This window comes from Filicampus tigris, chromosome 14, assembly GCF_054856515.1.
Source record: "Filicampus tigris isolate MCC_2025a chromosome 14, RoL_Ftig_1.0, whole genome shotgun sequence".
Taxonomy (NCBI): Eukaryota; Metazoa; Chordata; class Actinopteri; order Syngnathiformes; family Syngnathidae; genus Filicampus; species Filicampus tigris.
Window position 1 is genome coordinate 13822900 of NC_141230.1, and position 21914 is coordinate 13844813.

At 41.5% G+C, this 21914-nt stretch overlaps 2 protein-coding genes across 4 annotated transcripts in view; both read left to right on the plus strand.

Moving 5' to 3' along the window:
• map3k13 (mitogen-activated protein kinase kinase kinase 13) overlaps positions 1-5762 on the plus strand; it is a 29541-nt gene extending 23779 nt beyond the window's left edge. For both annotated transcript variants that reach the window (XM_086050756.1, XM_086050755.1), the window contains 2 exons: positions 1075-1366; positions 1872-5762. In XM_086050756.1, coding sequence (XP_085906882.1) covers positions 1075-1366; positions 1872-1970 — 391 coding nt within the window. In that variant the 3' untranslated portion in view covers positions 1971-5762. The remainder of the gene's footprint in view (positions 1-1074; positions 1367-1871) is intronic.
• A 1067-nt stretch (positions 5763-6829) lies between these two features.
• pfkla (phosphofructokinase, liver a) lies at positions 6830-21250 on the plus strand. Of its 2 annotated transcripts, XM_086050759.1 has the most exons (22): positions 6831-7127; positions 8375-8448; positions 8573-8650; positions 11760-11949; positions 12031-12196; positions 12387-12431; positions 12518-12626; positions 13196-13291; positions 13367-13459; positions 14719-14844; positions 14928-14992; positions 15195-15258; positions 16424-16570; positions 16657-16727; positions 16800-16887; positions 17073-17225; positions 17633-17797; positions 17872-17933; positions 18647-18758; positions 18831-18930; positions 19583-19688; positions 19761-21250. In XM_086050759.1, the coding sequence occupies exons 1-22, from the start codon at positions 7043-7045 to the stop codon at positions 19906-19908; spliced, it is 2343 nt and encodes a 780-aa protein (XP_085906885.1). In that variant the 5' UTR covers positions 6831-7042; the 3' UTR covers positions 19909-21250. The 2 variants fall into 2 exon arrangements, with proteins under 2 accessions (XP_085906884.1, XP_085906885.1); XM_086050758.1 differs by having other exon boundaries at positions 6830-7127; positions 13196-13459.
• Positions 21251-21914: the final 664 nt, after the last annotated feature.

Below are 21914 nucleotides of genomic sequence, written 5' to 3' on the forward strand. Positions count from 1 at the left end.
AACACCTCTAGGCCAAATATAAAACAATAAACGGTAACTACAACGGCAACTGAGCATACCTTCTTGTGACACGACTGTCAGGACCATCGTAAACCAAGGACCACCCCCTGCCTTTGCTAACAGCCCATGCCTAACACATCCTAATTTTGTAATGTTGTGGTGATTTGAAAAAAAAAAGCTTTTGTTTTCGGTTAGTTTAAAGCGTCAGTTGCTTAACTTGCTTCTGCTTTGAGTTTCGCTGCCAACACCTTCCTATATGTACAGTGGCACAACATGTACCTGGAATGAGTGTGTCGGTTCGCACAAGAATGAAGTGGGACTTCTTAGAGTAAAATGATCAAGTGGTATTATTAGCAGAAAATAAACCAAGCTCCCATGTACAGTGGTACATAGATCTTATTGCTGGTTGACCAGTCCAAACTGTACCTGTCATAAAATCGTTGATAACTGTACAGTCATTGTTTAAAGTAACTGTTTAATATCCAAGTTTGACCAGAAGCTAACCAGTCTAATAGTAACACGGTAGCATAACGTTCATTAAACACCCCCCTAAATTGTGTGGAATAAACTGTTGGTCTCGTGTTGGATAGTAAGTGTCACACTGCACAAATTGAGAACAGAAGTTGAAATGAACTGCAAAGTAACATTAGAACGTTCACCCATCCATGCTTTGGTAGCACTTTTCCCTCATCGCAGTTGCAGGTAAGATAGTCTTTCCCAGCTGTCGTTAGACTAAAGGCTTGGCTAGTCGGCAGCATAGCTGAAGGACAAAACACCATTCACATTGGCATTCACACGTGAGGACAATTTAGAGTCTTGTTTGTGGTTAGAGCGAGTAGCTAACATCTACAGTTACACTCACTGCCTTTTGCTGTCAAAGCGGATAAACTCAAATGAAAAACAACAATAGTCAAAGAATCTCCAAATCAAAGTTTTCGGAAAGTCATATCATGCCACCCAAAATCAAACCAGCAACAGTGCTAAATGTTCCTTAACAGAACAAAACACATTTTGCTTTAAATGATGCATTTTTCTATATCAACATCCTCATCATCTTTTTGTGCTCCCTCACAGACCTCATCGCTGTATGAGCAGCTTCCAGTCATACTCCACGTTCAGCTCGGAGAACCTGTCCGTGTCCGACGGAGAGGAGGGGAACACCAGCGATCACTCCCACAGCGGGCCCCTGGAGAGGCTGAGCGCTAGCCAGGAGGAGCACCTGGACGAGCTGCTGTCGCACACGCCGGACATCCCCATTGACATCTCCACCCAGTCGGACGGCTTGTCTGACAAGGAGTGCGCCGTCCGCAGGGTCAAGACCCAGATCTCCTTGGGAAAACTGTGCTCGGATGAACACAGCTATGAGGTTAGCGGTTTTAAATCAAATGGATCCTACTACAGGGATAGGCAAGTCCTGTGAGCGCCATTCCAAATTTATTCATCCATATCCGACAGCACTTGTCCTCATTTGGTGAGCGGGAGCCCATCCCAGCTCACATTTGGCTGTTAGGATATTGGACATTGTAAACTCTGTGACCAACCTGCTCTCTCTGATTGTTTTTCTCTTTCACATGTACTGTAGTTAATTCAAGCAAATACTAAAACATGTGGGTTAATTAATAATAATCAGAGCTGGGCATTTTACAAAAAAATTGCGGTCCGTTTATCCGTTTAATTGCTTCCGCTTATCGCCTTATCGCCCACCCTTCATCCGTCCGTTTATCCACCATTTTGTCCGGCCGGACCAAATAGTAATCGCCTGTAGGCATGTCCGACTATCATTTTAAAGGGGCTTCCGTTTGGTTAGTGTTTCTGCCTACCAACTTTGACAAAAAATTAATCTACGATAACTGTCTCCTTCTCTCCCCCAGAATCCTCTCCAGTATGGAGACTCAGACTGCGACTCATCTGAAGCCGAGTGCTCAGATGCCACCATCCGAAACAACAAAGTGGCCCCTTCCTCATGGTGAATGCACCCTCAGGCACTTCTCTCTCGTTTTTTTTTTGGCCTGGAACCAATAGTGTCCCACTGGGTCCTGCAGAGAAAACAGCAATAAGAGGACATTGATGTCAAAAAATAAATAGCAATCTCTCCCGGAACCGTTCCTCCTCCGTTTACCAGACCTTCATTCCCTCATGTTCAGCGCAGCATCCAGGCAACCCGTGGCAGGGATTCCCTTTTAGAATGAACATGTACATGATATAGAATAACATTCATAATTTATTTTTGAATTCTGAAGGACTATTCAGGACATCGGGGTGATGGAAAAAGACTCAATAAGACATATTTTGCAACTGACGCACATGCTAACCGGTAGCAGTGGTGAGAGCGATAGTGGGATGAAGACACGGGTGAAGAGTGAAGAGGACGCATGGAAACCTGATCGGTTTTAACGCTGACAGCGAGCGGTGGCGAGTTACATCATCATTAATCTCTCAGGTGACCCAGATGTGGAGCTCCATGCCTTTATCTGGCAGCCGTCACTGTCTTCAATTTATTGACTTACATAGCAAAATCCAAAAATCAGCACGCACCATTCACTAGTGCAGCGTTTCCCAACCTTTATTGAGCCGAGGCACATTCTACACTTGAAAAAAATCTCACAGCTCTCGACTGAACAAAAATATCACCAAAAGTATATTTACTGAAATTATAATGACAAAAATGTATTTACTCAACCTCGGCCTATTTAGTTAAACACAAGGCTACTATTCTAAGCTGTGAATAGCAACATGTGGCTACACAGGTCAGTTGTACCTTCTGCTATCTTGTGGAAAAGCATTTAATTGCCAGAATTTCCCTTGATGACCATATTTGGACATGTATGTTTCCCCGCTCCTGTCCAAGTACCAAAATACCACCAACTGGCTTTACTCTGAATTTACAGAAACCTTGCGACCCACCGTCCTGGCCTCCACAACCGGTGGCTCTCCCATGACAAAACTAGCATTACAAACACCAGCATGACCACCTGCCTCATAGCCGGATTCCGTTCTCATCAGGCTGTGAGCGCGCCCAGCATGCATTTGACCGCAATTAGGTGGACCAGCTAGAACACGCTGAGATAGAGCTGAGGAGAATGGCTGGAACAAACAAAACAAAGACGATATCCAGCTTCTTCTCTCATCATGAATCAAATGATGCCATCAGTGTGTGAGGACATACAAAGCCCCCCGTTAGACATTACGCTTTCAAGTCTCATCTCAGGATTGTTCGAGAAGGACCGGAACAAACTGGACTGGACCAATTACTGTATGTTTGAATGTTGTTTGGACAACCGTTGTTGCTTTTTGCATATTTCCTCAAATGGTGGCCTCTGCTCTAATAATACCCTGGAGTTCCCAAGTAATTACTATGTACGGTAATCCCCTGCTATTTGTAAAATTACAATTACAGTAGGAAAAAAAAAGGGAGTATTTAACGCCTCCTCAGTTTTTTAATAGGATAATATACAGTCAAACGTCGCGTTTGTGGTTTCGGCAAATGTGGCCATTCGCAAATCCCATTATCTGGGAAAAAAAAATCCTCCTATGTTTTTGTGCTCAGGCCAAAGCAATAACAGTGTGGCGTTGGTGCCGTCTGGTGGTATCTTGCTGCACAAGTGAGTTGAGGAGCTTCATTTGGTCAAAAGTAGACTTTTACCACCATCTTGTGACATCTGTAGGCAGTTACAGTTTTAAAATGATCATTATAATCAAATAATGTTGTTATTAAACAAATTATAATCCCAAAACACTTTTATTTTATTTTTTGAAGAAAAAAAAAAGTACTTTAAATACATCTGTACACTTGATAACAACTCTGGTATTCCCACAAACAACCCAGGCTAATGTTTTTAACAATTCAATATGTCCTTGACACCTTGTCCTTGACAACACCACTGCTTTCCGTTTAGACAGGGCTTTAACGTCATCTTGTGGCATATTTTTGTGTTTCAGAGAGAGAGCGCAATTGCAGTTCTGCAGGGGATTGTTGTACTACATTATTGAATGCAAGTAATAAGACAAAGAGACTGCTCATATGAAGCAGTTACATGTTATTGCGTGTCAATCAATCTACCAACATCAGCACATCTAGCTCCACTTTTAAAAAAAAAAAAACTTCCTCAAAATAGACATGCCTCCTTGTATAAATGCCCCGGCCACTATTTGAGGAAATAATTTTCAGGTGCAGTATCCCATTTTTCTTGCCATTTTCAAGCGCATTATGTCTCATGTAACACTTTCTAGCAGGGTACTTTTTACTGCGTTTACTGTGACGCTAAATGTGTGTGTAATGGCACTACTGTAAGTCCAAAAAGAGCAAACCATTCCCCCTGTGCTTGCGAACAAAACAAGAGCAATTAAGAGTCGAGGTTGCTTGCTTAGGATCAAGAGCGTCTAGCTGGCTAGACACAGTGACTGGTGGCTAGTGAAGCTTTTGTTTGAATTTTTTTGTATTTATGTTTTTGTTTTGTTTCTTTTTTTTTGTTTGTTTTTTTGCTGCTCAGGTTCAACGTTGCCAGCTGACAACAGGAGCTAGGTGGTGACAAATACAATGACTTATACAAGTGGCTCTGCCGCTTTTTAAATTTGATTTAATTTTGTATTTTTTTGCTGACCGCAGATTTTCTCCAAAATCACTATTTAAGAAAGGGATGCTGCATCTCTTGGAGCTTAATATATTCCCCCTTCTTTTTGAGTGTTTGTCATTCCTTTGTACAGAATTTGGGGTGAAGGCAGAGTTGATTTTTGTTGTCTGCTCTAGTGTATGCAAGCAGGCTATTAGGAATACATAAGCCAGAGATCAATAAGGCCACGGGGCTGTTTTAATTTTTTCTTTTATTTCAGTGTTACTCTCCTCTGTGTATATAAACATCAGCAGATGTAACTTGACCTGTCATCAGTGAACTACTCAAACTGGCTGAAAAGAATGTTTGCGATGTGTTTGACATCAGTATTGAACTGGATGAACCGAAGATTGAACTGCTTCATTATCTGTTTATTTGATCTTGAAAACTTTTGCAAAAGCCGCACGACCTTGAGCCTCCCCCCGACCGTCTCCTATGTGTTTACGTTGATGTAAATGAATTGACCTCATGTGTTGTCATGATCAAACTATGGATAATGCCTGGCATACATCCTGTGAAGTATGATTGTGGTTCTTTTTCTTCGTAGCTGGCCTACATGATTATTGAATTAATTTATTACGGATGGCAAGTAAGTGTTCTTTTTAATTTCAGGCAGCTTTAGCGGGAGTATTATTTAAAGAAAGCACAATGAACAGGTATGAGGACAGTTAGTCCTTTAGTCCGTTAGTTTTATGTTCAGTGGATCAAATCGTCATATCTTATCGTCATCATTACAGATGAAGTATGGATGTGGTGGCACTTAACAACAACAACAACAACAAAAATGGTTCCAAATGTTTACTCCAGTCAACACATCATCTCTTCTGTTTTCACCAAAAGCCATTCAGGGGGCAAAGAGACCGCAGGTCTGAAAGCATCTGAGATGCAGATTATTCCCCCCCCCCCCCCTTCCTTTCATGTTTAATACCAATTTGTGTCTGTGAGGTTGTTTCTAATCGTGGACATCATCTCATGTATGCGGTAAATTGTTTCTTTACTACACTCATTTTCCAGCTCCTTTTCCTGTCAAGTGGCATTACGATCAAACCAATCCTGTCAGATTCCTGTATTTTCCAGATTACAGTACGGTGGACATCTGGGGGAATATAATCCAAGCAAGCAACTGCACGGAATAAATGCTGATGTACTGTACCCCAAATCTTGTGCTGGTGCTTTTATTATGAATTGCATCCTTCCGTTTTCTGTAGGGCATGTCCTCACTGGGGTCACGTGTTAGCTTGGAGCCTATCTCAGTTAACTTTGCGTGAGCGGCAGCTATACCCTGGACTGGTGGCCAGCCAATCGCAGGATACATTTAGACAAACAGCCGTTCACATTCACATTCAAACCGTTTTGGGACAGGGCCACAGTTTGTCATCAGGGCTATTGCGGGGCCACGTAAACCCATGCACACACTTTGTAACAAGATGGATGACAACAATGCTCTGTTAAATATAGACAAAATACGTGCTCCTAATATATTTCATTTTTAAAATATTTTTTCAATGCATTTATCCACAAACCTAACACAACAATAAAGGGTTAAGTAAACAAAGTAACCACATACTGGCTTTTTTGCTAAATTAAAATGAATGAATTGTTCCAAGCCTTAGTAATGGTGTTTAAAAGTTCATGTGACATATTTAAAGTAGTCAGCGGACACTAGAGAAAGGCTTAATTTTTCATGATTTTGAAGCCTCGTTTTATAAAAATCTTTTTTTTTTTTTAAATCCTTCACATTTGGCATGTTTATTATTAACACCACTTTTATGTATTAACAACACTCTTGCAGCGACGTGTCAAATTTTGAAGATATTTTCACTGTACAATTGTGTCTGTGCATAATGGTCTAAACTGTGTACTAACTAATATCAAATAATTTAATATGAGTGAAATGAGTATATGTATAGTATGTGTAGTATTAGTATACCTAATAAAGGGTACCACAGTGACTTCTCTGGTTGAAGAATAAAGGCTCTATCTAATCTTATCTTATTTTATCTTATCTAATCCATCCGTCCATCCATCCATCCATCCATCCATCCATCCATCTATCCATCCATGAACGTTCAGGTGTTGCAATGCTGTTATAGTTTCGGAGTGGTAAGCAAAGCCACGCCTACCATCAAATGTCCGTGTTGTACGTGCTGAACGTTCTTCCGTCGCCTTGAAATGAGGACCTCGCAGGCGGGCGGAGCTTATGTTTAACCCGCTCTTACAACTGCGTAGCGCGTATTTCCGGGCGGCGTGGGTGAAAAAACAAGACTCCTTCGCTTTTCTGAGGGACGGAGTCAAGAGTCGTCCAACTGCCCGAAAGGCCCCAGGTTGTTGAGATCAGGATAACGAACCAACTCTACGACCATTTGGTTGTTGAAACGAACGTCCACGCCCTCGGAAGCATCACATTTTCACTGACAGGAGAAGTAGCAAACATGGCATCCATGGACCTGGAAAAGTTGAAGATGACCGGGGCCGGTCGGGCAATAGCTGTACTCACAAGCGGCGGGGACGCACAAGGTGACTCCAAACACACTTCAGCTGTCTTTTTCAGTTTATATAGAAAATTGAATACTGCAACTTAAGCGGCGGTACGTGAAGCTAGCTTATGCTAACACGGCTAATGTTTGTCAAGTCTCTTTTGAACACACTACTATCTTGTCCCTCGCACAAGAAAGATAAAACATTATTTACGTCAAAACCGATGTTAAGAAAGTGGAGTACCTTCTAATGGGGCGTTCAAAGAGAATAGTAAATGTGGTAATTTTAGGCGTACACGGAATTTAAACAGGTTAATGATTAAACAAAACGATGACAACCTCTTGACAAATCAGTATGTTAAATATAACCTTTGACCTATATTATGTTATGAAATCATAAATTCTCCACCGATTTCCTCACCATGTATTGATGAAGCAACACCATGTGCGATTAGCAAGCGCTCCTTAATTGGCCCATTTAGGTACTGCCTTTGAAAATGTGACTATTATTATAAGTTGGGCTTTCTATACTACCGCAATGGATTTCAAATAAAATACAGTAACGCCGTGAGATATAAGCTTAAGTCGTTTCGTGACCATGCTCATGCTTAAATCGCACCTATCTCAAGTCATCTTTCCCAATATAAATGAATGTAAATGCCAGACGAAGAAGACTGTCACAAGTTACTACTATGCGATATGGACGTTGACTAGAGCGATATCAATATCATTGTGATATTTAAGATGTACCTAAGGAAATGACATTTTTATATGAAAGAAGTATATTTTTCATATGGAAAAATAAGCAATAAACTCAATTTGTTCTTAGCTAATTAATTATAATTCCCCTCAATGTTAAACTATTGGGTGTCAGTGTGCATTTAAGTTGGCATGACTGGTCAAATTCAGATAAAAGCATACAATTCCATCAGAAAATTGTTGCATGTCTTTGCGATATGTATATTGCATAGGCCATTATTGTGGTATCGATATTTTTCCGATTATATAGTGCAGTCCCTCGTCTGTCTGTACAGTATATGTTGATGCACCGTTTGCTCCATCGCTTTAAGGCTTGTAACACTCAAACTGTAGATGCTTTCCTGCAATACGTTAATGTGACGCGGCAAAATGGTTGGGAATTGCTGTTGTAGAGGATAATGTTTTGGTTTACACCTCAGAATTCATCTTCATTCAACACAACGTGGGCCCGTTCCATTAGCGGCTATAGGTTCCCATGTTTGATACTTGACGTGGTATGTACAGATGTTTGTATTGTCCTTGGCTTAGGGATGAATGCTGCTGTGCGAGCTGTGACCAGAATGGGCATCTATGTCGGTGCCAAGGTCTACTTGATACATGAGGTAAAAAAAATAAAATAAAATATGCTTTACATCAGTCTGCCTTGTAGTTTTAGCAAATAATGGGATGGCTTCAATGCAGTTTGTTATGATATATGATATGATGTGTCTTTTTGTTACCCTGTAGGGCTACCAGGGCCTGGTGGAGGGCGGCGATAACATCAAACTGGCACACTGGCAAAGTGTGACTAACATCATCCAGCTGGTACGTTGAGTGATGTCATCAGTAGTGAGTTGGCTGCGTTGATACACCTAAAGCGGGGTACACGCATACCGATTTCGTTTACAGAATCTTAAAAAGTAAGAGACCCCACAGATCATGCGAAAATGGGCGACTGTTTTCTTACTCTTCTTTAGCGTTTGTCTGGTGTGGTACCATGACTGAGTTGTGAGAGGCAGCATTGCGTCACAGGGCATCCAGACTGTTGGAAAATCAAAATAAGAAAAAGCAGTAGAAGTAACTTGGCTTAGATTGCAAGGGAAGGAAAAAATGGTCAAATTTGCCATGATTATTGGTAAGTGTGTACCCCGCTTTCCATGAGTGTTTTCCTTTCAATTCCAGGTTAATAAGACCGTCCCCCTACCCCACCTGTGTACCCCAACATTAACTATGTTCTCAAGTTCTCTGTCTCTTTCTTTGTTCATGATAGGACTTTCAGTATTTCTTCCGTCTTCCCGCCTAGTACAGGTTGTAATCTGGTAAGGTGCCTTGCTGCATGTTTGTTAGCCGACCTCACGTAGCGTGTACTTGCAGCAAGTTGCGCTTGAGTGATGCAAATCCCGGTGTACATTTTGGAGGAGCTTTTGTAGCACTTGAAAGGCATATTCTTCCCGTGGGAAGCAAACATCTTTTAGTGCCGTCCCCCTTCCTTTTATTGTTGTTTTTAGTCACAGAGCCTATGACACTAGTCCCACGTGTACAGTGTCGCCTCTCAGGTCGAAACAATCTGGGACGCTTGTCGACCACCCGCTAGCCTTGTTCGGATTTAGGCGCAATTTTTCTCTGTATGGAGATCGGTGTAAAAATGCCGTCATCATAAACAATTCAAGTAAACATTTGTAGGGAAAACACTTTAAGACTGTCAAAATAAAACGAGGAGGACCACCAGTATAGGGTATAGACTTGTCTAGACTAGACAGTATAGACTTGTCTTCAAGTGCAAAAATGCGTTAACTCAACTTTGATATGTGACTGAATATGTGGGGATATGGAGATTCTTGACCTAAGGACTAAATGTAGCTCAATTTACGGTGTACATTACGGCTTGCTGTGAACCGAACAATATTGCCCTTAGCAACCAGAACACATGCGTATGTGCCACTTAAGTTCTATTTCTGGTTCTGTTGTTATCATCACATTACTGCTTCATTACTGGTGTTTGCATCAGGAACAAAAACTTGCGCTGTTGATCCTTTTAATCCTCACTTTTCGAATTTAGCAGCATTCGTATGTAGAGGTTCCTTTGTCCTAGTCCAGGTCGTATTTATTGACCTGTGTCACCGCAAACTGGTATGTGTGTGACTGATGAGAGACAAGCATGCTGTTACAGGTTACTGTGTTTGAATGAAAATGTTTTATTCTTGCGCTTGTTCTTATTGCACTTTTTTAGGTGGATTAGAGCTCACCTGGGATTTAAAAAAAAAAAAAAAAAAAAAATGCTACGGCATGGATGTCATGGCATGATTGGCATCACCACGAAGCACTTATTTGCATGATATCTAGGGATTGTTGTGATATGTTTGGAATCAGCCTCATTGCCCTCAATTTCTTTCTTTGGCATTCGGGCTTGACGACAGCACCTCTCTTCATTCACATCCACTTTTTGTGGTCATCTCTAGTTTTTGTCTGTTATAAATGTTGACCTCTGTGTTTGTGACAGTGATGGAAAATTTCCATCTCAGATGATGGAATGATTTGATTTGATTTATTAATTTGAGTTTATGGCGCAGGTTTAGATATCTGTCAAGAAAAAATGAGTTTCATTCATTTCTGTGGAAGTGGAGGCCAGTCAGTCCTGTGGGAAAAAAATGCTGGGGGGGAAAACAGTTTATAAAAGATGGTTTAGCTGGTATCAGGAGAAATAAAGCAAATATGAAAATGGGGGGAGTAGGCCTGCAGCTATCGAGTATGCAACCAATTATTTCATTGATAAATCGAGTATCCGTCCATCCATCCATTGTCCAAACCGCTTTTCTCCACGAGTGTCATGGGCGTACTGGAGCCTATCGCTGCTATCTTCGGCAGTAATCGCATGAAAATAGATTTTTTCTTTCTTATGAAAATAAAAACAAAAATTCTGTGTAAGCTTGGGCACCTTTTTGACTCGACACTAAACAGACCTTTTTATTGTTAAGTAAACTGTGACAGGTCATACAAAATGTGCATATGAGCGGCAGGTATGGATGTAACGATTCACTCAAGCCCCGATTCGATTTTCAGTTCCCGATTTTCCATCCATCCATCCATTATCTGTACCGCTTCTCCTCACAAGGGTCGCGGGGCGTGCTGGAGCCTATCCCAGCTGTGTTCCCGATTTTCGATTCGATTAAATAAAATAAAAAAATTGCTACCATGCTTGTCTCTGTGCACAAATGTGGTTTTGCAGCCATCCACAAATGCAATACGCAATGACGTTTGGCGCAACAGCATAATTTGATCTACACATTCAAAATGTGCTATGCATCTGGAATGAAAAAACGTATTGAGACATCATTTTCTAGATGAATTTAAGCAAATCGATTTTAAATACATTTTCGATTAATCGTTACATCCCTAGCGGCCGGTATTATTTTTGTCCATTTGGGATTGCCATTCTCACTTTTTACACTGTAGTATGTGTGACCTTGTGTGGCTTTCAAAGGTGGAGCCTGGCCTGGTGAGTGACGTGTGTGTCAGTGTATTTCAGTGTAGTCAGCTGTTAGCTCATATTAGCCAGTTTCCTCATTGAGTGCCCTTCTAGTTGGAGTGGTGCAGTAGTATTAGTGGAAAAATGCTACACGAGAAGCTTTAAGACCGAGATTTTGCTCAGACTTTTTTGGGTGACTGACTTATTCGATTAATCGTTTCAGCCCTACGAGAAAGTAAAACTTGTTTTAAATGGCATTGCCATTTTTCAGAGAGAGAGAGAAAGGGGGGAAAAAACAAGATCGAAATCAGCTATTTGTGAAAACATGTTTTATAAGGTTTAATTTTAAGGCCATCTCGCCGAGCCCTAAATTTCATATTTACAGCGCCTAAATGTGTTAAAAAAAAGCATCCCAATGCTTCACGCTACACCTGAATTCTGACGTTGTCCTGTGACGGGACCGCATAGGGCGGGACTGTGATTGGCAGCGCGCGATGCAAGGAGTTCATGACCCGCCAAGGGAGGCTGTCTGCCGCCTTCAACTTAGTGAAACGGGGCATCACCAACCTGTGCGTGTGCGGCGGCGACGGCAGCCTCACCGGCGCCAACATCTTTCGAAGCGAGTGGAGCAGCCTACTGGATGAGCTCGTCCAGAGTGGTGAGCCCGAGCCCGCTATCGACACCTCCTTGTAATAAAAATGAGTTTTCCTTTTTTTTTATGAGCCAGTGTCACTTTCAGGGGGGATCACGGACACGCTGGCGAAGCAGCACAGCCATCTGAACATTGTGGGCCTGGTTGGCTCCATCGACAACGACTTCTGTGGCACTGACATGACCATCGGCGCAGACTCTGCTCTGCACCGCATCATCGAGATCATTGACGCTATCATGACCACTGCGCAAAGGTCAAATGAGCACCACCTTGAAAAAGCTTGACTCATTTGTACAGATTTGTTTTCACTTTCGGCTTTTCCTTGCCCAGTCTTGACTTGAACTTTCTATGCGCCTCTCGGCTGTGCAATCCCAGCATCTTTAATCAGTAAGAAGAAGGTCCCGAATAAACACTTGTTGTGCTTGTTGTTATTCTCCTGACAGCCACCAACGCACGTTTGTCCTGGAGGTCATGGGGCGCCACTGCGGGTGAGCTTGAATACTTTTTTTTTGTTTTTGTTGCTCTTGTCTAAACTAATAGCCAGACTCCTTTAACTGGACTTTTTCTTCTCCAGCTATCTAGCTCTGGTGTCTGCGTTAGCATCCGGCGCTGATTGGCTTTTCATCCCTGAGGCTCCCCCTAAAGATGACTGGGAGGATCGCATGTGTGACCGTCTCGAGGCGGTGAGAGGTCCAGACTGTGTTCAAAATAGGGATGGGCATAATACAGAAATGATAGAGGAATCGATCGCAAAGAATTCCCATGTTTGTGTGCAATTGACAGTTGATCAATCGCATCTTGAAGTGAGACAAAACGTAGTTTTCCGGCTGCAACCAGCATACTCAATCTCAATGACATTCTGTCGAAAGAAGCACGACACGATGTCGCCCTTTGCGTATCCAAACATTTTGAAGTGTTTCAAAATGTTTTGACGCGTTTCATCGTGTTTCAAAGAGTCGAAATGTCTTTCGACTCAACTTCATTGTGAGAGCACTTTAAAAACAACGCTGCATGCGCTGTGCTGTGCACGCGGAGCAAAAATTGTCAGACGACAGCAACAATAATAAGACAACTTAGTCATAGAAACAGAAGTTCAGAACATTCTCAAAGATCATTCCACCCCTTTTAAATGACACATACAGGTTTTCCCCGTAACAGGTTTCAGTTAAATGCCCATCCTTTACGTTTTTGTTCTGATTCAAAGAAATCTTGAGATGTTATCGATGTAATTGGTGTACGTGTGCACTTCCAGAGTCGTATTAAAGGCTCCAGACTCAACATTATAATTGTCGCAGAAGGCGCTATCGACATGCACGGCAAGCCCATCTCCTCCACTTATCTGCACGATGTAAGTTTGGTTGGAAGAAGATTTGATTATGAGCTAGAGCATGACGTCACCATCTCTTCATATGTGTCTCTGAAGCTGGTGGTGAAGCGGTTGGGCTACGACACAAGAGTCACCGTACTCGGACATGTCCAACGAGGAGGGACGCCTTCGGCGTTCGACAGGATACTGGTGAGTTGTTTTCCGCGTCTTGAAAACAGAACACGTAGCAACTACCCATTGCATGGGATGCACCAACAGCTATTCGTGCTGTGTGAGGTGATGTTTGAAAAAAAAACAAGAGACATTTTCAGTGGTTTTCAAAATGACTTTTAATGTGGCTAGGAACAAATGTCTGTTGTTGTCTAGCTTTGGCATTTTAGGCTAATTTAGGGAAAATAGATGACATGTCTACATAAAAAAAAAATAAGGATCTATACTCATTTAACCATGCTAAACAGTTTGGCAAACCAAACTCAATGGCACAAATGAAATGTATCATGCTACTGCTGTATATCACACTCTCCAGTTTGTATTTGTGTTTTGCTCTGTTTTACTCGGCTCAGATTCAGATAACAGGTCAGCCGTGATTGGTCGTTGTGAGCAGCTGTGATGTCATTTTCAGTCGACAGAAGACAAAATGGCCGCCCCCGGAGATGGCTAAAAACGAGTGCATTTTGCTGCTTAATTTATATTCCACAAACGTAAAATTAATCAGAATGCCGTGTTTCAACTAGTGGGCCGGCTGGGAACATATTCCTGAAAAAAATATGTTTGGCTTGACTTCCGCTTTAAATGAGTGTCTAGCCACTGAAGGCTGGTTGAATCTCTCATGGCACTCCCATTTTCCTTCATTCACTCGCCTGTTTGACACTTTTACTTATCCTCTGCTTTAAAGGGGAAATCAACCCAAACAAATTGAACATATAGTTGAAACACAGCATTCTGATAAATATTGTGTTTGTGCAATATGAGTTAAGCAGCAAAATCCACCCCTTTTTAGCCATCTCTGGGGGCGGCCATTTTGTCACTTCTGTCGACAGAAAATGACATCGCAACTGCTCAGGTAACGACCAAGCACGGCTCAGCTTCAGGAAACAGGTCAGCCGTGATTGGTCGTTACCTGAGCCCTAAGTAGTTGTGATGTCATTTTCAGTCGACAGAAGCGACAAAATGGCCGCCCCCAGAGGTGGCTAAAAACGAGCATATTAACTCTTATTCCACAAATACAATATTTATCAGAACGCCTAGTGGGCTTGCATAGAACATATTCTTGAAAAAAAAAAAAATTGGGGTTGACTTCCGCTTTAAACGGTCAGTTTCCAACTCTCCCAAATAGGCACTGTCGCTTTGAACATTCAAAGGGATGACGTGTATAATCAGATTGATGGTCCATACATAGAGGATCAAATATAATCAGGCACTCCCCGTCGCCACCTGTGTGTCTTCAGAGCAGCAAGTTAGGCGTGGAGGCGGTGGTTGCCCTGATGGAGGCGTCTCCCGACACCCCGGCCTGCGTCATCGGCCTGTCCGGCAACCAGGCCGTGCGTTTGCCTCTCGTGGAGTGTGTGGAGATGGTGAGCCCGTCTTCCGGCGTTGATGTTAAACCCGCAACGAAGCTGCTGCTGCTCCGTTTTACTTCACACACCCTCGCTTGCAGACAAAGTTGGTGCAGACGGCCATGAATGAGAAGAGGTTTGATGAGGCTGTTAAACTGCGTGGGGGGTAAGCACTAAGATTTCTGTGCATAGCATACAACCATTTCTTTTTTTTTTAAATGGTGTTTGTCCTAAGTTTGGTCTGGGGCAGTTTAGAGTCTCTAACGAATGATGTTTCTTTTGTAAGATTGCATTAGAGTGTGCAGGTGTTCCACATGTTGTGGCCAGTGAAATTGAAAAGTTACAACTGAGCTAAAATGTCCTTGCAGGAGTTTTGAGAACAACTGGAACATCTATAAGCTTCTTGCCTTCCAGAAGCCTGCCCAGTCAAAGGTGAGTCTCTGACTCCAGTGGTACCTTAATTAATCCTTACAACGGAAACCTTAATGCTGTTCACTGGATTAATACGGATGATTTTAACATTCGTACAGTGGGCATATTGTGAAAAACTATATGAATTCTTTTTTTCTTTTTTCTTTTTTTTTACGTAGTTGCGTGTCCAGATTTCCTGTTCACCAATCAAGTGTGAACTGAAACAACCAGTTCAGTCTTTTGTTATCCGCCTTTTTCTGAAAAAGTGTCTTTGAGTGACCGTTTCTGCATTTAAAATTAATAGCGGGGCTAATGTACATGATAACCTGCATCGAGTTTCTTAAATAAGTCACGTGGCGGGTTACGCATTCACCTGGTGGGTTGAACATCTGCTCTGGAGTCTCTGAATCTCTAGTTGTCTCCAGTAACACCACAAAAAGTTCCTAGTTCCTAGTGATCTTCATTGTTTATTTTTTTATTTTATTTTTTTATACACTGTAGTCACTAGAGTGGTCAGAAAAGTCGCTAAATTGGCCTTAGGCCTGCCACCGGTCATCACAGTAGCAAAAGCTGTCGTTCCGGTGCAAAAATAAGGTACCGTAATAGAGATGTATTATGCATTTTTTCTCCCCAAGTGATAACATGTCTGTGAGACGCTTTTGGCAAAATACCCCTTGGACTATAGACATTTTTACCGTTGTCACGATATCCAAATGTCACGATACTATAATATCACAATGAAGCCTAACGATACGATAATTATCACGATATTGTAGGGAGGTTGGCGATACATAAAAAGCTCACGATACTGTATAAAACCACACGATATTTATTAAAAAAAAAAAAGGGGGGGGAGCTCATATTTTAAAAAAAACAAAAAAAAAACCCACAATATTCTAAGCCTTGCAAAATAGGCAGATCACTTAAGCTTTAATTGGTTTCACTCTTCATGGATGGACAGATACTCTGGAGCTATTTGTTTGCAAACATTTTACACAAGTACATTTTCCAGTAATGAAGGAATTGCTGCGCCCGTCCGTCATTTTTGCTTTTAGAAGCAGTTAATCACTGTGCAAAAATATTCCACTTAAACTTTGATATTAAGTGTCAAATTGCAAGGGTACACACGCTGGCTAAAGGCACTTACATAAGTCAAAGTCCTGAATGTGAATTCTCCTCCCCGTAGAGCGACTTCTCCTTGGCCATCCTGAATGTGGGCGCCCCGGCAGCCGGCATGAACGCGGCCGTTCGCTCGGCCGTGAGATTGGCCATCGCTCACGGGCACAAGGTCTACGCCGTGCACAACGGCTTCCAGGGCTTTGCCAATGGCGATGTGAGGCCCACCGCCTCGGCGGCGTCCTTGACCACCGTCCATCTATCTTGGTAACAAGGAGAATGTGACTTTCTGCCACTCTGCAGGTGGTTGAGATGGAGTGGCACAATGTGGCGGGATGGACGGGCCAAGGGGGCTCGCTGTTGGGTACAAAAAGGTGAGCTTCAGATTGCCGTGAGTGATCCTCTGCTCTTCTTCTCAATGCCAAATAAATGACACACTTGTCCAGGACACTTCCGAGCAAACACATGGAGAAGATTGTGGAGAACATGGCCAAGTTCAATATCTCAGCTCTGCTGGTCATCGGAGGCTTTGAGGTACAGTGAACCGCCCCTTTATCGTGGGGAATACTTTCCGAGGGCACTACAGGACGTGGGTATGCCGTAAAAACTCATTAAAAAAAATCGTGACCTATAAGTTCCACACTATGTGTGTTGGACGAACTTATGTATTTTTTTTTTTTTACAGCAGTCTTCACTGTTTGTGTTTGCCACTTTCAAAGGCCTACAGAGCCATGCTGGAGCTCTTTGAGGCCCGAGCCCACTACGACGAGCTGTGTATCCCCATGTGTGTGATTCCCGCTACCATCAGCAACAACGTCCCCGGGACAGACTTCAGTCTGGGGGCTGACACCGCCGTCAACGCCGCTATGGAGGTAACACTGAGCACATTCTGTAATGTAATATACGTAAACAAATGAGCTTTTTATTCATGGGTGCTTTTTAAATTGCACTGTCATTTTTGGGGGGGGACAACATTTTCCAAACTGCGCTCCTGCACTCCTTTAAACAGCTGTTCAAAAGTGTAACAAAACAAGAAATAACCTTGCTATATTTATTATTTGCAAAGAATTGGATTGACTCGTAATTAGTCTGCAAGCGCTATGGAAACGTTCTAATCAAATCTACTCATCTTTAAACACCCTGTAATCTATTCATACAATATGACAGTCCTCCTGCTGTGTGATCAAATTAGTTCAAACTTTCATGTTCTTGCAGCACACACGCGCAGCCTTGAGTTATCTCCTCTTGACACCTCCTATTTATTAATCTCTCCCTTTAGGGCTGCGACAAGATAAAACAGTCTGCTACAGGGACAAAGAGACGTGTCTTTGTGGTGGAAACAATGGGGGGCTATTGCGGTTACCTAGCGACCAGCACCGGCATTGCCGTGGGCGCCGACGCAGCCTACATCTTTGAGGACCCCTTTAACATCCACGACCTGAAGGTACCAGCCGCCGATTCTCTCCGCAATTACTTTTTCATCCACATTTAACTTCACGTTATGTTGCCTTTTCAAAGACCAATGTGGAGCATCTCACAGAGAAAATGAAGAAGGACATCCAGCGGGGGCTCGTATTGAGGTCAGACGGGATTATGCCGTTAGAAAAAGACAGTTTGGCTGACTTCTTTGTGTACATTCAATATACTGCGTGTTAGTCTATGGTGTATATCAGAGGTTGGCAAACATTGGGGGTTATTTCATCAGTCAATTTTTAGATGTGGAAAAATTAATGATCAACATTTAGAAAACACACACAGTACACGCGGAAAAAAGGAGAGAAAATTAACCAGGGCAGCCATACCTATTTCCTCATATGTGACTGGTGTCTCACCGCACTAAAACCAGACAAGGAAATACATTTGAAGTATACATAATTAAATAATTGGTTGAAACAATATAAAAATGTAAATTCAAATAATTAAAAAGCTAATAAAAAAATTAATTCATGCATTTTAATGACCCAATTTTAGGAAAAAACCTAAATCTAAAAAATCTAAATAAACAGCAAAAACTACTAAAGACTACTTTGTCCACACAGTTTTATTTAAAAAAAAAAAAAAAAGACGTAATCCCGATTTGTTACTATGTCTGTTTGGATTAATTTTTTTACAAAAAACTTTGGGAGCAATTATAGTCAGAATAATTTGTTCGTTTTTTTTTTTTTTTTTTTGTTTTTTTTTTAGTGGGCAGTGGGACTTTTCAGTATTTGCCGCATCACTTGGTCATACTATATCTCCAACTATCATGAAACGCTCGTCAACTCTTCTGCATTTCACTTCTTCTACTTAACAGGAATGAAAAATGCCATGAGCACTACACTACGGATTTCCTCCACAAGCTGTATTCCGCCGAGGGGAAAGGCATTTTCGACTGTCGGGTCAACGTGTTGGGGCACCTTCAACAGGTACAGCGCCACCTTGTGGTCTTCATTCACATGAAAAAAACCCCAAAAAAGTAAATGGATCTCCTTCACCAGGGAGGAGCACCATCTCCCTTTGACAGAAATTATGGCACCAAGCTTGGAGTGAAAGCCATCCAGTGGATAAGTGAGAAGCTAACAGAAAACTACCGACAAGGTTGGTAGCAAGACTCTTGTCTTGACTTTTTTAACTTTTGAGCACTTGATGGTGCCAGCCAACATCACAGCAAGCAGCAGTTTGGCAAATGGTGAACAAATCTTCAAAACCTAGGCAAAGCACTTGCTTCAAGTTGTTGATTACCACTCCCAGTTGAAGTCTATTGTAAAAATAAACCTAAAACAAAGAGAATTGCACATTGCAACAAACCACATAAATTTAAATGAATGAATTAAATGAATTCTTGATGCATAAACTCTTCAGTTCTTTCCATTCTAGGTTATTGTTACTGTATTGGGTGTGTGTGTTTTTTTTTAATAAACTTCAGTACTGTTGTGCTATTTTTCTTGATGGTGGAAGGTATTCATGATATTTTAATTCATTTCAGTTGGAAAAATGATTTTAGAAATGAGGGTTTTGACTACGAGCGTGGTTTCCTTTGTCAGCTGGAGCCTATCCCAGGCGACATACATCCTGGACTGGTCGCCAGGCAATCACAAGGCACATATCCAAAACAACCACTGACACTCACATTCACAAGCTGGTATTTGGAAACTGGAACCTCTGACTTGACTTGTATTGGGGCACCAGCGGGTACTCGAACCCATCAGCATTTGGTGTGTCTAATAATTGCAGCGCGTGTCATCCTCAGGTCGCGTGTTCTGCAACTCCACAGACACGGCGTGCGTGCTGGGCCTTCAGAGGAAGGTGGTCTCGTTCAGCCCCCTCACTGAACTCAAGGACGCCACCGATTTTGAGTAAGTTCCGGGAGTAGTTGAGAGGCGGATTCTGAAGTGATTTGTTGACATGACGGCGTGTTTGCTTCTCAGGCACCGCATGCCCAAAGTCCAATGGTGGTTCAACCTGCGGCCCATGCTGAAAATGTTGGCCAAGTACCAGACCAGCTTCTGTGAGTACATCCCGGGAGAGATCGAACATGTGACCCGGCGCTCTCTCAGCATCGACTCAGGCTTCTAGGCACTCCCCGACTGCACTCTGCACTTTTTTTTTAAAGAATGGAAAAAAAAAATACAATCTGCTCCTCCTTCCGTGACATTTCTACATGCATGCTGGCGTACGTTTTTAATCAAAACTATTTAAACAACTGGATTTTAAAAAGTTAAGGACCTACTAACTGCTGTTATTTATTGAATTGGGCATTCAGAACAAAACAGGTTTTATTACAGTGGAACCACCAAGGTCAAACACAATTCTTTCAGAAACACGGATTAAAGAAAGAGAAATCATCTGTTCCTGGGTCAAGCTGGATGGATGGATGAAATAAGAGTTTAAAGAGCTAAATGGTCCTTGCATTGCCCCCCCCCCCCAAACTTAAAGATATGAAAAACAACTCAGCAAATTGTTTTGGAGCAAACAACTTGCTTGTTTTGTTGTGCTAACTAACAGTGTTGCCATAAATGTCAATTAAATTACTATTTTAGCTCTTAAAGAGAAGATGCACGTCATATATGTAATGTAGCAACTTTGGACAACATGACACATTGGGAAGTTGCTCTTAAATTTAATTTCAAATGGAATTAAAATGTCTTAAATTTAACTTACCTTAAAGTGGAAGTCAACCCAAACATATTTTTTCCCCAGAATATGTTCTATGCAGGCCCACTAGTTGAAATACGGCATTCTGATTAATATTTCGTTTGTGGAATATAAGTTAAGCAGCAAAGAAAAACTGTTTCCTGAAGCTGAGCCATGATTGGTCGTTATCTGAGCCCTGAGCAACTTTGATGTCATCTTCAATCGACAGAAGTGACAAAATGGCTGAGCTCGCTAAAAACGTGTGGATTTCTCATATTCCACAAACGCAATATTAATCAGAATGCCATGTTTAGACTAGTGGGCCTGCATAGAACATATTCTGGAAAAAAAAAATTGGGTTTGACTTCCGCTTTAAGCTGTCGTAACCCTGATAAAGTCTTATCTGTTATCATATTATTATCTGTCATACAAGTATAAAAACATCTTAACTGTTTTTAAAAATCCATCCATTTTCTATAGTGCCTTTCCTCCGCAGTTCTCTGAATTTGAATGTCTTGGCATAGGCTCCGGCTCGCCCGCCATTCTAATGAGGACAAGCGCTAGAAAATGAATATTTGGATGAATGTTAAGGTTTCACCATGTTCTTTACTCCAAAGTTCAGGCAAAGCTTTACCATGTCAAGAGCGGAGTTACTTTGTATTACTACTGAATCAATCGTGAACGGGACCTAAATGATTATAGGTAATTCTATGCACGTTGTTGCCTTGTCTTGTCATTTTACACGTAAATGTTGTGGACTTGAATAAATAGTTACACACTGTAAGACTGACCTGAGTATTTGTGAGTAAGAATCCAAAGAATGGATGGATCGTTTAGTTTTAGTGGGATGTGTTATTAATGGGTGTCATCAGCTGCAGGGGAGCAAAAGCATTACAGCAGACGATTGCTCAACATGGATACGGATACGGAATAATTACATGGATATGTAATTATTTCTTTAAAAGTTGAGATGCTTTTTTAAAAGAAGTTTTAATGTTAATTTTTTTTATCATGTAAAAATGTCTGTTATTAATTTGCTTATACAAAGTTGTACAATGTTGAAAATACTATCATCAAAGAAGTCACAGTGACGAAGGTTTTAAAAAATTTGTAATTTATGAAAGTGAAATAGTAAGTAATTAAAAAAACTTTGGGGGGGAAGAAGAATAATGTCCGAAAGTAAGGTATTTTTTTGTTGCGATGAGAAAAAAGATGCAATATTTTACAAGAATGAATATGTAACATTAAAATATTAAATGCATTACAAAGAAGTTCAACAAATAAGTACCGGTAGTTAGAAAATGATCATGCCAATTAACTAGTTTCTATACATTTGAAGAAAACGTCATTAAAAAAACATTTGTAATGCAGCAAAATGGTCATAAGGTCCTTAAAAAAAAACAAGACTATGGTCACAATTTTTCAGGAAGTCGCAATAATACAAGAGT